Source organism: Dromiciops gliroides, chromosome 1, assembly GCF_019393635.1.
Source record: "Dromiciops gliroides isolate mDroGli1 chromosome 1, mDroGli1.pri, whole genome shotgun sequence".
In the NCBI taxonomy this organism is placed as follows: Eukaryota; Metazoa; Chordata; class Mammalia; order Microbiotheria; family Microbiotheriidae; genus Dromiciops; species Dromiciops gliroides.
The window spans coordinates 248,958,289-248,972,271 of record NC_057861.1 but is presented as its reverse complement, the minus strand read 5'-3'; the positions used below and the strand labels follow the sequence as shown (position 1 = coordinate 248,972,271).

General features: G+C 35.6%; 1 protein-coding gene across 1 annotated transcript in view; it reads left to right on the top strand.

The window, feature by feature from the left end:
• Positions 1 to 12,409, top strand: part of B4GALT6 (beta-1,4-galactosyltransferase 6) — a 93,917-nt gene extending 81,508 nt beyond the window's left edge. Inside the window, exons 8-9 of the mRNA XM_043978487.1 lie at positions 7,429 to 7,530; positions 8,332 to 12,409. Of these exons, the coding sequence (XP_043834422.1) occupies positions 7,429 to 7,530; positions 8,332 to 8,479 (250 nt within the window). The 3' untranslated portion in view covers positions 8,480 to 12,409. The remainder of the gene's footprint in view (positions 1 to 7,428; positions 7,531 to 8,331) is intronic.
• The last annotated feature ends 1,574 nt before the right edge of the window (positions 12,410 to 13,983 follow it).

Below are 13,983 nucleotides of genomic sequence, written 5' to 3'. Positions count from 1 at the left end.
ATTAGTATTAATAATAATACTATGTTATATTCAAACCCCATCAGCAAATGCAAATTTTTAAAAACTGGCATTATAATTGCTTTATCCTATCCAATTTACCATTTCCGCCATGAAAGGGAGCAGTCCCAAAAGTTTTAGCAACTTGGTTAAATTTTTATCAACTTCAAACCACTGTAACATATCTTACTTTTATTCGAAAGTAATCATTCTCTTACCTCTTTTCTGTGTTAGGGAGGCGGTGAAAGAGATGGAATTTCTTTTTTTTCAACCTTTTGTGTTTAATAGCCTTTCTTTTTAGATATCCCTCAGTAACACTTGTACAATTCTTTATGGCATTTTTATATGGAACAAATTAGGAACACAAAAATCTAAGGGTTGAAAATATCTAGTCAGTATTTAAAAATTGAGATTTACCTTAATATCTTCTGGGACATGCTATTAACTATCTACTAGCTAATATATTCATTAGCAAATTAGTAGATTGTGCCTGTGTTGAGCTTTCTTTTTCAAAACTGATGGTTTGTTTCATGAAATAAGGTCTGTATTTGTTTCTTCCACTGGTCTGTACAATGACTTCCCAGACCTTTTCAGTGGATAGAAACTGCTTTCTCTAAGGTACTTAATAACCTCCTTATTACCAAATCTAATGGTATTTCTTTCACCATCCTTGAATATTCCAAATCAGTTGATGTCATTGACCTCCCTATCTTAATGAAAACCAATCAAGTAATATCTATTAAGTAACTACTGTGTGCCAGGTAATGTGCTAAGTATTAGGAATTATTGTTGTTTGTCCTTCTTCTAAGAGGACCATGACATTGGGGTAATGTCATGACTTGTACTGAATTGAATTTAAGTCAGTCCCGGCCTCAAGGAGCTTACAATCTCATAGGGGAGATAACATGCAAACAAATACATACAAAGAAAGGAAAGGCCCTGGAATTAAAAGGGGTTGTGAAAGGCTTCCTGGAAGGTGAGATTTTAGTTGGGACTTAAAGAGCAGGGGAGGGAGAGCATTCCAGGCATGGGAAACAATGATAAAATTGCCTCAAGTTGAGAAATGGAGTGTCTTATTCATAGAACAGCCAGAAGGCCAGTGTCACTGGATTGAAGATTATGTGTTGGAGAGGAAGGTATAAGAAGACTGGACAAGTAGAAGGGAGATGGGTTATGAAGGGCTTTAAATGTCAAACAGGACATTTATATTTTACCCACTGGAGTTTATTGAGTATAGTAATGTGATTGGCCTGCACTTTAGGAAAATCACTTTAGTGACTGAATGAAGGATGGATTGGAGTGGGGAGAAACCTGAAGCAGGCAGAACCACCCACAGGCCATTGCAATAATCCAGGCATAAAGCAACAAGTGCCTGCACTAGAGTGGTAGCAGTGACAGAGAGGAGGGGACACATTCAGGAGAAGTTTCAAGGGTGAAATCAGCAGGCCTTGGCAACAGATTGGAATATGGGATTGAGAGAGAATGAGGAATACAAGATGATTCCTAGCTTGTGAGCCTGAAGGACTGAGAGGAAGATAATTTACACTAATAGGGAAGGTGGTGGTGGGGAAGATAATGAGTTTCATTTTGGAGTTAAATATGTCTACCAGATATCCAGCTTGAGATGTCTAAAAGGCAATCAGAGGTGCAAGATTGGAGAGAATTAAGGGCAGGACACTTAGATTTGAGAATCATCAGCGTAGATTTGACAATTAAATCCATTGGATGAGATTACCAAGTGAAGTATCATAGCAGAATAGAAGGCCTAAAATATCACCCTGGGGGGCACCTACAGTTAGAGGGTGTGATCCAGAAGAATAGGCAGCAAGGGAGACAGAGAAGGAGTAGTCAGGTAGGAGGAGAATTAGGAGAAAGTAGTGCACTAAAAATCTGGAGAGAAGAGAGTAGCAAGGAGGAGAGAATGGTCAACAGTGTCAGACTTCAGAGAAGTCCAGGGAGAATGAAGATTGAGAAAAGGCCATTGAATTTGGCAACTAAGAGAAACTTTGGAGAGAAGAATTTCAGTGGAATGATAAGGTTGGAAAGATTGAGAAAAGACCATTGAATTTGGCAACTAAGAGAAACTTTGGAGAGAAGAATTTCAGTGGAATGATAAGGTTGGAAGCTGCATTGTAGGTTAAGAACAGAGTTCGAGGAAAGTAGAGGTACCTATTGTACATGGCCCTCATAGTTACCAAGGGAAGAAGAGATCTAGGACAATAGTTAGGGATGGAAAGATCAAATCAGGGTGTTTTTTTTCCTTGATGGGAATAACATAGGTCTATTTGTAGGCAGCAGGAAATGAGCCAGTAGAAAGGGAGTGATATTGAAAATCAGTGAGAGGTGGGGATGACAGAGGGGGCAATCTTTGGGAAAGATGGGATGGAATGGGGTTGCTTGAAAAAATAGAGGAGTTAGCTTTGGTAAGGTATAAGGCTGCTTCATCATGTGAGATGGGTAAGGGAGGAGATGGTGACAGAAGGCATCTGAATAATAGGGAAGAGGGGGGAATAGGGAAGAGGGGAGAAGAGGGACTTCCTAATGAAAACTACCATCTGCTTTGGTTTCTATGACACTATAATTTCATGGTTCTCCCTCTATAACCAGTCTGTCCTTTTCTGTATCCTTTGTGTATTATTTTTTTTTCTGAATCCTAAATATGGGCATTCTTATGTTGTTGGCTCTTTTCTCTTCCTTGGAGAATTTAGTCAATAACTTGACTTCAATTATCACTTCTACTCCACTGTCTTCCAAACCCATTTCTCTAGCTCTGACCTCTCCACACACATCCAGACATTTCTACTTGTTAGATTTTTTTTTTCGACCAGCACTTTAAACTTAAGATGTCCCTAACTTAATTCATTGTCTTCCTCCTGACCATTTTCCTAATTTCTCTGTTTCTGTTATTGGTATCCCCATCCTCTCAATCATCCATACTAGGATTGTTCTAAGTCTTCCCCCCCCACCCTTTGACAATGAGGTTTAAGTGACATGCCCAGGGTCACACAGCTAGTAAGTGTCAAGTTGTCAAGTGTCTGAAGCTGGATTTGAACTCAGGTCCTCCTGAATCCAGGGCCGGTGCTTTATCCACTGCCCCCTCTAAGTTATCTCTTAATCACTCTGAGTTAATCTTCCCTCTGGTTCACCCTGGTACATTCAGTCGGTTGTCATGTGCTGTCAATTCCACATCCCCACTGTAAGTTGAACCTCTCTTTTCATTTCTGTTCCCCATTAAATTCACCCTTGCTGCCTTGACCATCCTAATCTATCGCCCTCCCCACAGGTGGCCTGTAATCATGGTCACTACACAGGGAATTTTACTCTTGGAATAAAGAGGAACCCAGAGAAGTAAATGAATCAAAACATTGGAACCCTTATCCCATGTCAGTTCCCAGAGGCAATTTAAACAGTAAACACATTAAAAATGAAGGAAGAGGATAAAGTTCATTTTCCATCCCAGTACTCGGACAAACAACTGAAGAAAGAGACTTGATAGTTTAAGGGTCCTCCAGCAAACCTAAGAAAGGATATTCATGCATCCACTGTCAGTTATTACCCATGATTAGTTGGCCAGTTCAGATATTCCTAAGCCCCTCTAAAGGTCAGGTACAGTATTTAAGGAGGAAAATTAGACTGTCTCATAACTCATTGCTTGCCAGACCTGTTGTACTGGATCTGTTAATGCATCAAATACTCCATCCCTTGAGTCGATTACAGTGAACTCCAGTTCTCCTCCGTTGTAGTCAGTTTAACGATTGAATCCTGTCTTTACAAGTTTACCTCTTTAGTACCTGTCTGTCTATGTCAACCCAATAGGAATATGGAACTAAACCTTGGAAGTTGATGTCAGCAAGTGCCAAAATCAATGAAATTGGTCAGATCTCCTTCTGGCCGTCCCCTCATTACCCTTCCTTACCCCTAATGTGATGCAGAAATCAAGCTGGAGGTTGAGTAAAAGCCAGTACCTCTTGGGTGTTTGGTGTGTCCAGATTCCTGGGCAAAAGTCATCCTCCCCAGTTTCTCTGAACTCCTTCTGAATTAACTTCAGAATATAATCCACTAGAAGGTATTCTATTTCTCTAACGTTCTCACAAGCCTTGTGGGTTTTCAAAAACCCAGGGTTATTTGACCTTCCTTTGTGATCTGAATAAATGAAAAATAAAACATTTATTAAGCATTTACTCTGTCAAGTACTTTGCTAAGTGCTGAGAATACAAATATTAAAGTGAAACAAGTCTCAGCCCTCAAGGATTATAGCTTCTTTCTCAAAATTTCATTTTATTATTCAGTTAATAAGCAGTTATTTTCTTTCCCTCCAACCACCTCCATTTAGAAAAAAAGAAAACACAATCCTTATAACAAATATGCATAGTGAAGTAAACATATCTCCTTAATTGTCCCCCCCCACCATGAATATATGTTTCATTTTTATCTTAAATTCATCACCTTTCAAGTCTTCCAAAGTTTTTTGTTTGTTTGTTTTTGTTATTGTTTTTCTTGCTGAGCAATGAGGGTTAAGTGACTTGCCCAGGGTCACACAGCTAGTAAGTGTCAAGTGTCAGGGGACAGATTTGAACTCAGGTCCTTCTGAATCCAGGGTCGTGCTTTATCCACTGCACCACATAGCTGCCCCCAAAAGTTGTTTGTGTTTACAGTGTTGTTATTATTGTATTGTATTGTATTATTGTATAATTTGTTCTCCTGGTTTTGTTCATGTGATTATGCCTCAGTTCATATGAATCTTCTTAAGGTTTCTGTGAATCTGTCCCTTTTCTCATTTCTGATGTCACAGCAGCATTCCACTGTTTTCATACACCATAATTTGTGTAGCTGTTCCCCAGATGGGCCCCTCTTTAGTTTCTAGTTCTTCACTACTGCAAAAAGAGATACTCTAAATATTTTAAGAGCAAAAATAGGGTGGAGACAACATATAGGAAAAAGGTGGCAAGGGAGCAGTATTTTGGTTTGGAAAGTTATGAAGATAATGAGTGCAGCAATAGGGTAGTAGGTTGACACATCCTTTTCAAGAGTAATAGCAGAGTATTTTTAGTACAGATACAAAAATGGAAAGCTAATGGTGAGGGGGATGTTTGAAATTGTATATGTGCTGTGGCAAGTTGACTAGCAAAGATAGGGCTGAGGAGTAACGTAAAGTATTGCTGGAGCCAGGATGTGTGGTTTGTCACTGAGGCCAGTCAGGATAGTGGGGTCCCGTGGGAGGCATTCTGAGGATGAAGTATCTCCAGGACTTGGTTTTGAGTTCTGGCATGATAGCTGGTAGTAATACAGGTGGCTAGGAATGAGAATACAGAAAAGGGAACCTTGTGACTGATTGAATGGGAGATGTGAAGAAGGAAGAGACAAAGAACCTCAAGGTTTCAAATGTGGGAGACTGGATTAATGGTGGTTCCATTTATAAATAGTATAAATAGAAATAAAAAAGAATGAACTTGGGTTTTGAACACTTTGATACTGAGATGCTGATGGGATTTCCAGGTGGAGATGGCTTATAGACCTTACAGGTCTAGAGCTTGTAAGAGAGTTCAAAGACAAAGTTATAGACTTGAGCATCATTTATAGTAGAGATGAATGTAGCTTTGGGAGACAATGGAATTGTCAAGGAATAAAGCAGAGAGCTAAAAACAATCTTGAGGGAACATCTACAGTAAATTGTCAAGAAGAGCGCAAACACAGAGGAGTGGTTAGATAGGAGGAGAGGCAGGAGAGTATCATACCTCTGAAGCCAAAGGAGGAGACAGTATTCAGAAGTGAGGGTCATCAATAGTATTATTTATTCCTGAGATACCAAAGATGATGAATCAAAAAACTATTGGAATTGGATGAACTTTCAAAGAGTAGTTTCACTAGAATGGTAGGAAAGAAGCCAAGGTAAAGAGAGTCAGGAGTGGGGGGATGCATGTATTTGAAACAGTCGCTTTGTTTTCAAGAAGTTTGAGAGAAGAGACATGGAAGGGTAGGTATGTGGCATAGAAGGGTTATGAGGATTAGGGAAAAGTGGACATATTTGGAAAGAAAAATTGAAGCTGCATGAGAAATCAGGGGTGATTTCTGGTATTCAGTTCTCTGAGGCCAGAGGAGTTGGCATCAAGGCAACAGTGGGCTTATAGCTTTAGCAAGGAGTAGAGATAATTCCTCTTCCTTTCCTACACAGTTCTCCAGTTCTAGTTTGTATTGTAATGATTTGTGTACATCCTGCATCTGATGTATACTGGCTGTGTGATCTTGACAAAAAGTGAGCCCTAAAACTGAAAATTCAAGGATTATTGTTTCTTAAAGCAGTCTTATGATCAACTTTATGAATTTCTGGAAGTCTAATTGTGATGAAAAGTAGTAGGATGTAGTCTTGGATAAAGAGCTGGTTTTGTATTTTATTTATTTATTTGGAAATTTCCCCAAGTTACATGTATAAACAAATTTTCACATCAATTTTTAAAATCCAAATTCCCTTCCTCCCTCCCCCCTTAAGAACTCAAGAAGTTCAATATAAGTTGTGATAAAAGTTGGTTTTGAAGTCAGGAAAACCCAGTTTCAAAAGTTCTTCCTCTGACACATACTGGCTGTGTGACCCGGGGCAAATCACTTCAACTCTTGGAGTTCCCTCGGTAACTCTTTCCGATTATTTATTGCAGGGAAAGTGCTCACCTACATTGGTAGGTGAAGCTTCCCTTATCCAGGAGTTTCCTATAGCAATGAAGTCATAAGGCTAGGCTTTATTCCAGATTCTGTAAAGGGAATTTGTGTTAAGCAGAGAAATACTGTAATCATTCTTTAGGTTGTAGAAAGACAAGTAGTCATGTTCTGTTCTCTTACAGACATGTCCATAGCACACAGAAAGCTCAAAACAGCTATATATGTAAGCCAGAATAGACCACTGTCAGAATGGACCAAATTGTTTATAACATTTCATTGTTCTCATAAAACTCTTGGAATTGACTGTTATACTTTGTTTTCTAACATCTGTTGGCCAGACTTCCAGTATTTCTGAATCCATTCTTTGGGTGGCAATTGTCCATAAATATTTTGCCACGAACTGATTCCTAACTCTTATTCTATAATTGCCTTTCTCCTTTCTTCCCCCTGGGGCTTTAAAAAAAGTAGGAGGGAACATAGTATAGTGACGGTCTAGTGTAACTCACAGAAACACAAACAGATTTCTCAGAATTTCTTTGCATATGTTGAAAATGTAGTTTTCAATATTATTATATATTATTTCAATATTATTATCTATTATGCTGTCAATATTATGTATTATTTTCAATATTATTTCAATAATATTATTATATATTATGCTTTTATTTCAATATTATTATAATATATTATGCCTTGCATAATTGAAAACATAGTTCACATTTTCATGTGTCAAGTTTGCCTTCCTTATATTTGCCTCTCTTTACTTATATTGAACTGTAGAGTTCATTATGCTGGATATAATGTCACCAGACCTGAAGGAGACTTAGGAAAATACAAATCCATTCCTCATCATCATCGAGGGGAAGTCCAGTTTTTAGGACGGTAAGTTCACATTTAGAAATCTGAATATAGAATGTTCACATCTAGATGGTCATAACTCTATATGAAGCATTTTTAAAGAGTTATTTGTATGTTGATAAAATCTTCTAAAAAGATTTTGCTTAAATATTTAAAAATCACCAATCTTTATAAAACAAAAAATGACATTCCCCCATTATAATAAAAATCCATGGTATTAAAGACATCAATTTAGTTATAATAAAAAATGACAATTCCTCAATATATCTAGAAAAATTAATAATGCTTCATCTGTTTCTGTTTTCTTTCTAAATTTGATCTTGTATGCTGACTTCTCAATAATGTGCGAAGTAAACTATACATCATGCAATAGACTTAATTGTAAATCGAGATTTGAAAAAGCTCCCAAATTCTATTCCTTTTGTTTTAAGTCTATGTGACACTGACACAGTTTCTATATAAAAAAGCAATCTGATATTGAATGTTCAGGAACATATGAATCTCAATCAAAGTCAAAGGTGTAAACATAAAACTTATTTTTCTTTTTGAGTTCTTTGAATGAATTAGAATGGTCATTTGGTTACATAGGGTTATTACATTGCTAAAGGGCAACTTCTTGGGTGGTTTTTAATTTTTGAAAATGCAAAATGTCTGTAGTTATAAAGTTAAGATTTGGGCTTAGAATAAGTATTTATGAGTTTTTAATTCAGATTTTTAATATGTCAAAGGCCTCATCTTTTCGGTGTAAAATGAATCCAAAGGTATTCTTCACTGTATTTCTTTCTAAGCATTTCACCATATTTTCTGTACTTTCTCATCCTGCAGATACAAGTTGCTACGGTATTCAAGAGAGCGTCAGTATATTGATGGATTGAACAATTTAATATATATTCCTAAAATACTGATCAGTAGGCTGTATAAAAACATCACTGTAAACCTCACTCCAGATTTAGCTCCTGTTCAAGACTATTGAAAGACATGGATCTTATTGCAAGACCAACTGTACTACTGGACTAGAAAGTTTGGTGTGCACTGGTGGCAAAAACTTATAAAAGCTTTTGGCTATTTGAGAGATGTGTGAAAAGAAGTAAAGTGAATGGGTGTATGACAGTGCACTGTATGCTAAAAAGAAGAAATGCCAGCAGCTAATACTTAATGTTTACAGCATGGAACTATTAAGAGTCAAGCTTTCTTTCACTATATTCTCTGTGTTAAAAAACCACTCAGCTATATATGTGGATAGCACCGCAGAAAACAGATACCATTGCTTAGGAGTGAGAGCTCTCTTCTACCGGAAAACATTTTATACTAAAAACTATTATTTTAATTTAAGGGAATGCTTTATTTCCTTTAAAGATGTTTTGTAAATATATGTGATATAAATTTATGTGGTCAAATAGCTTTTAAATATAATAATGTGTTGAAATTCTGCATGCCCCTATTTGTTTTTTGGTTTTTTTGGTAGGATTAAAAAAAAAATTGCATGGAAGAACCAATGTAAAATTGTTACTGAACAGAGGCTAACCTTTGTGTGAAATGAAGGAACTGTCAATAATTGATGGCCAGCTATAATAGTAAACTATTATACTAATTTTGAGCTTTAGGCCTTCAGCCTTTTTTATTGGACAGATTCATAGCTTTCATCAGCTGTTAATGGTAAAGGGAAAGGAATTAAGTAGTTCTCTTCCTGCTAGGTTTATGTAATTTCCTTGCTGACTTTCTCACCTAGTTTTGCTGAATCACAACCATATTGTTTATGTATACTGCATGTGTAATACCAAGAAAATCTTAAAAGTTCTTATATATCGTTATATAAAGGACCTCTTATTTTAAGCGTCTTCACATGTGCCACTAGTGTTAGTGTCAGGGATTCTGTGCCTAAAACAATGTTCTCAAGTTCCTGGGTGTTTGTATACTGTAGGTTTTTTTTTTTTATTATTACTAGTGAACAGCACTTTTATTCTTCCCAAATCAAAAGAGCCAAAAAAGACTTCATTTCAAAGAAAAACCACCACCACTATAGTTTTGTTGTTTTTTCTAAAGATTGAATTATGGGAATTATGCAGTGCTTGTGTTATGCTATCAGTTTGGGGATTTAAATAAAGAATTAGACTTTCTATTTTGTGGAGATAAATATTAGAAGGAATTATCACATTTTTAAAGTTTGATTCAGCCTACATTTTATATAGTCAGAAAATTATAGCTGGAAAGGGACCTACAAGATCATCTAATCCAACTTCCCCATCTTACAGATGAGGACACCGAGGTGGAGATGAATCGACTTGCCCTAGATCATTTAGCTAGGGGCAGAATCAAGATCAGAACCCAGTCCTCATGTCACTATACCACACTGCCTCTTCTGTATCATTCACTTTAAGGATCACTCATGTGGTATTACTGATTACATTTGCCAACAAAATGCATTCATGGACAGAACCATATTAAAAAAGAGCTTTCAATGAACTTGATTTAGAGATGAGTCAAATTGTGTCATTCCCCCTCCCCCATAACTACATTTAGAAAATGCCTAATATAAAACAATTCATAAGTAGGTATTAGTCAAGTCTCTAACACAAGGGTAATAAAAAGGTTTCACTTTATTTAGAAACATGATATACTTAATTTAAATTTTAAGTGAACTTTTTGACATGGAAGCAAATTATACCAACATGCTACCTTTTTTTGACAACTGCGTCAATCATAGTCATTCATTATTTCTTGAACCAAAGATTTTTTTAATCCCTAAATGTTATGATAAATGTCAAACAAAATAGGTAGTTGCAGAATTAGAAAATGTGCAACCTTATTTACAACTGAATATTTGCTTCATGCATTGCTCTGAAAAGATCCATGGTTGGATCATCTCAGGTTGTGAGGGTAACTTTAAAGAAGTTTTTGCGCTAGCAACTTTGACAGCACAAAGGATCATAACCCAAATCTTACAAATCATTAGGCTGCCTATAACTTTGAGAAAACAGAAAATCATTTGGCATAAAGTTAGGAAATGAGATAAATTTATTTCTGTTATTTTGCTTGGAAATTAAAAAAAATTTTTTTAATATATTTTCTTTTCACTTCCTTCTGTGGCATAAATAAATGTCAGCTGAACTTTTTAAAATGGTTGTTTAAAGTGCTTTTAGAATTTTATTCTCTGGTCATTTTTCTCTTATATCAAATATATTTTCTTACTTCTATAAAATAAAAGCAGCTGTGATGGAAAAATAGCATTTATTGAGACCTACAATGCCCTAAGTTTTTTGTTTTTGTTTTTGGGGAACAAAGTAAGCCTAATTAGTAAATACTTACACAGACAATTCTGGAATGAGGTTGCAGATGGAGAGAAGAATTAATGCAGGCTCCTATTTCTCATTAAAGAACCTTTTTTTTTCTTAGAATGTTTAAAGCAGCTATAAATCTTAATTTTTTTAACTTTTAAAAGTTGAGAATTGACCACATTTTGGCTTTTTCATTTAAAAATATCTGCTACAGTATTAAGGCAAACATGATACTTTAAGGTGTCTGCCATGTTTGTTTGGCCTATGTATGTTTTTTGACATGACTTTCATTTTTTTTTCAGTTTTGAATCTGAATGTTTGGAATCATTCAGGTACATGTAGTTGGAAATTGTATGTACTTTTTGGGTAAAATGTCTAGATAATCAATTTTATAGTTGAAACAGTGAACATGGGTGTGGTTCAGTATTAGTGGATCAAACCTTGCCCAGTTGCTTAGTTGTAGTTAAAAAACATCCTAATTTACTCCAGAGAAATGAAAAGAGTACATAAATGTACTTACGTACAACAATATATTCTTTTTTTTTTTTTTAGTGAGGCAATTGGGGTTAAGTGACTTGCCCAGAGTCACACAGCTAGTAAGTGTTAAGTGTCTGAGGCTGGATTTGAACTCAGGTACTCCTGAATCCAAGGCCGGTGCTCCATCCACTGCGCCACCTAGCTGCCCCAACAATATATTCTTAAATCAGTCAAATCAGTTTTGTTTAGGCTTAAATAATGTTTGTCTTATTAAAAGAATATAAAGGATATCATTCAATAATTTAAATATTCTAAATAACAATCTGGGGTTGTTTAAAAAAGACTACCTTGAGGGTGTGACTTTAAATCGTCCATAGTGCCCATTGCTCTATAGCGGGAGTTAACACAGTGCCTTTTTAAAAAAGGAAATGTAATGACTAGTGTGCATACTTGTGAACAAAGTTTTGTACACATGGTCTGTCTGCTGCTGAGGTTCTTTTCTAATTCACAATTTAAATATAAAATTCCATCTTTTCTGGCTTCTACACTTGACAGAAATAGAAAAACCTATGCCAAATACAGGATATAATGAACTTGAAAAATCCAGTTTTCAAATTCTATTTCTATTTTTTTTTTTGCAAGGAGGTGGGGGTGTTAATGATCGTACCTTATTCACTTAGTTTGCATGGAAAAGTGGTTGCTTATTGAAACACTGTCTCTGCTACTCTCCTAGCCAAATCGTTGATTTCCATTTAAAACCAAAATGGAAAAAAATAATCAATAGAACTTCCTCCCCTTTGGGGGAGGATGTTCTGACAAGTGAATGCAAAACGTTTCTTTTTTTTTAATCTTTACCAGTCTGCATTATATTTCATTTTTGTCTTTCTCAACTACGTAATAGACTACTAGTCTTGTTGCAGTGGAATCATGAGTGTGCTAGTCAAGAAAAATAAAAAGGATGCAATGGTGTATATCAATAGAAAGTGTACTTAAGACTTTTATTTATAAAGGTGTGAAAGGCTTTTACAAAAATGCACTGAAATGCTGGGAACTTATTGTGTACTATCATGTTCTGATTTTTATTTTGCTCTTCATGAAAATGTTTGTACTTTTTTATCATTGTCTTTTATGAAATATAATGTTCTAAAGATTTCGTGTGATTTAATTTTTTTCTCACAAATTCTTTGTGTTGGGTTATCAGTATGATTTATTCATTTTCTAAGCTCCAGATGAACTTTTGTGTGCACAGTCTCACAGACATAAAATATTAACATAAATGTGTACTTCATAGCTCTTTGCTCCTGTAGTTTTAATTAGATAGGTGAAAGGAGCTCAATTTGATCATATATCTCTAAGGGGGTATATGATCACAAATTTCACAGTTGGAAGGGCCCTCAGAGGTCAACTAACCTTATAAGTCAAACCCTTATGTAGAGAATAATCCCTCCTGTAACACTCCTGAAAAAACCAGGCTTTGAGGACCTCAGTCCTGAGGGAAACTATCACCTCCTAAGGAGGCCAGTTCACATTAATATAGCTCTAATTCATAGAAAGTGTTTCTTTATATAAAACCTAAAACTGTCTCCCTTCAACTTCTGCCCCATTGTTCTTAGTTCTGTCTGGTGTCTTTTATTTTATATTGTTATTTATTTATTTATTTTGTGTGTGTGTGTGTGTGTGTGTTAACAGACTTGTGATTTCATTGGTATAGGTAACTCCCAGTGTGAACATATTATCCACCAGTGCAGACAGGTACCTGTTCTACAATTTATCAGTCTTAATGAATTGTCTGAGGGCCATCGAGACATTGTATCTTGCCCAGGTGTTCAGTTTTAATGTGTCCTCCTCTTCTTGCAAATGTCAATGAATTAAGTTTTCTTAAATATTTCTTGGCTTTCACATAAAAAGTAGTATAAATATTTAAGGGATTGTTTAAACACCGAGTCTTTCATTGTATTTTTTTCCATTGTGATGAGGTTTCCGACAGTCCTAGAGACTTAAGTGACTTATATGCTAGGTAATAATTATTACATTTTATAACATTTAAGGTTTATGTAGTACCCTGTGACATGGGCAACACCAATATTATTATCCCCATTTTAAAAGTGAAGAAACTGAGATTTAGAAAGGTCAAATGACTTGTTCACACTTGGAGAGCCAGGTCTTACTCAAATATATTTCTTCTGGGTCCAGGACTATCCAGTATACTATGTTATCATCTCCCAAATTACTGTCATCCCTATTCTCAAATATTATCACTTTTATACATCCAACTTCCCCTGAAGGATAATAGACATATGTATGTATATGTGTGTATAAATATATATATGCATACATAATTTTACTACTCATAATCCTAATCTGCTTTGATTTGATACAGCTTTAAGGTTGTATTGGTAGAATAAATCTTTTTTTTTAAATAAAATTATTTTATTGTTTTCCAATTACATGCAGAAATAATTTTCAACATTTGTTTATATAAGATTTCCAATTTCAAATTTTTCTCCCTCCCTCCCCTCCCTCCCCACTCCCCTATACAGCAGGCAATCTGATATAGGTTATATATACATAATAACATTAAACATATTTCTGTATTAATCATGTTATACGAGAAGGATCAGAGCACAAAGGAAAAACTTCAAATCAGAAAACCAACAGCACCAAAACCAAAAGAAATAGTATGGTCCGATCAGCATCCATATTTCACACTTCCTTTTTTTTTCTG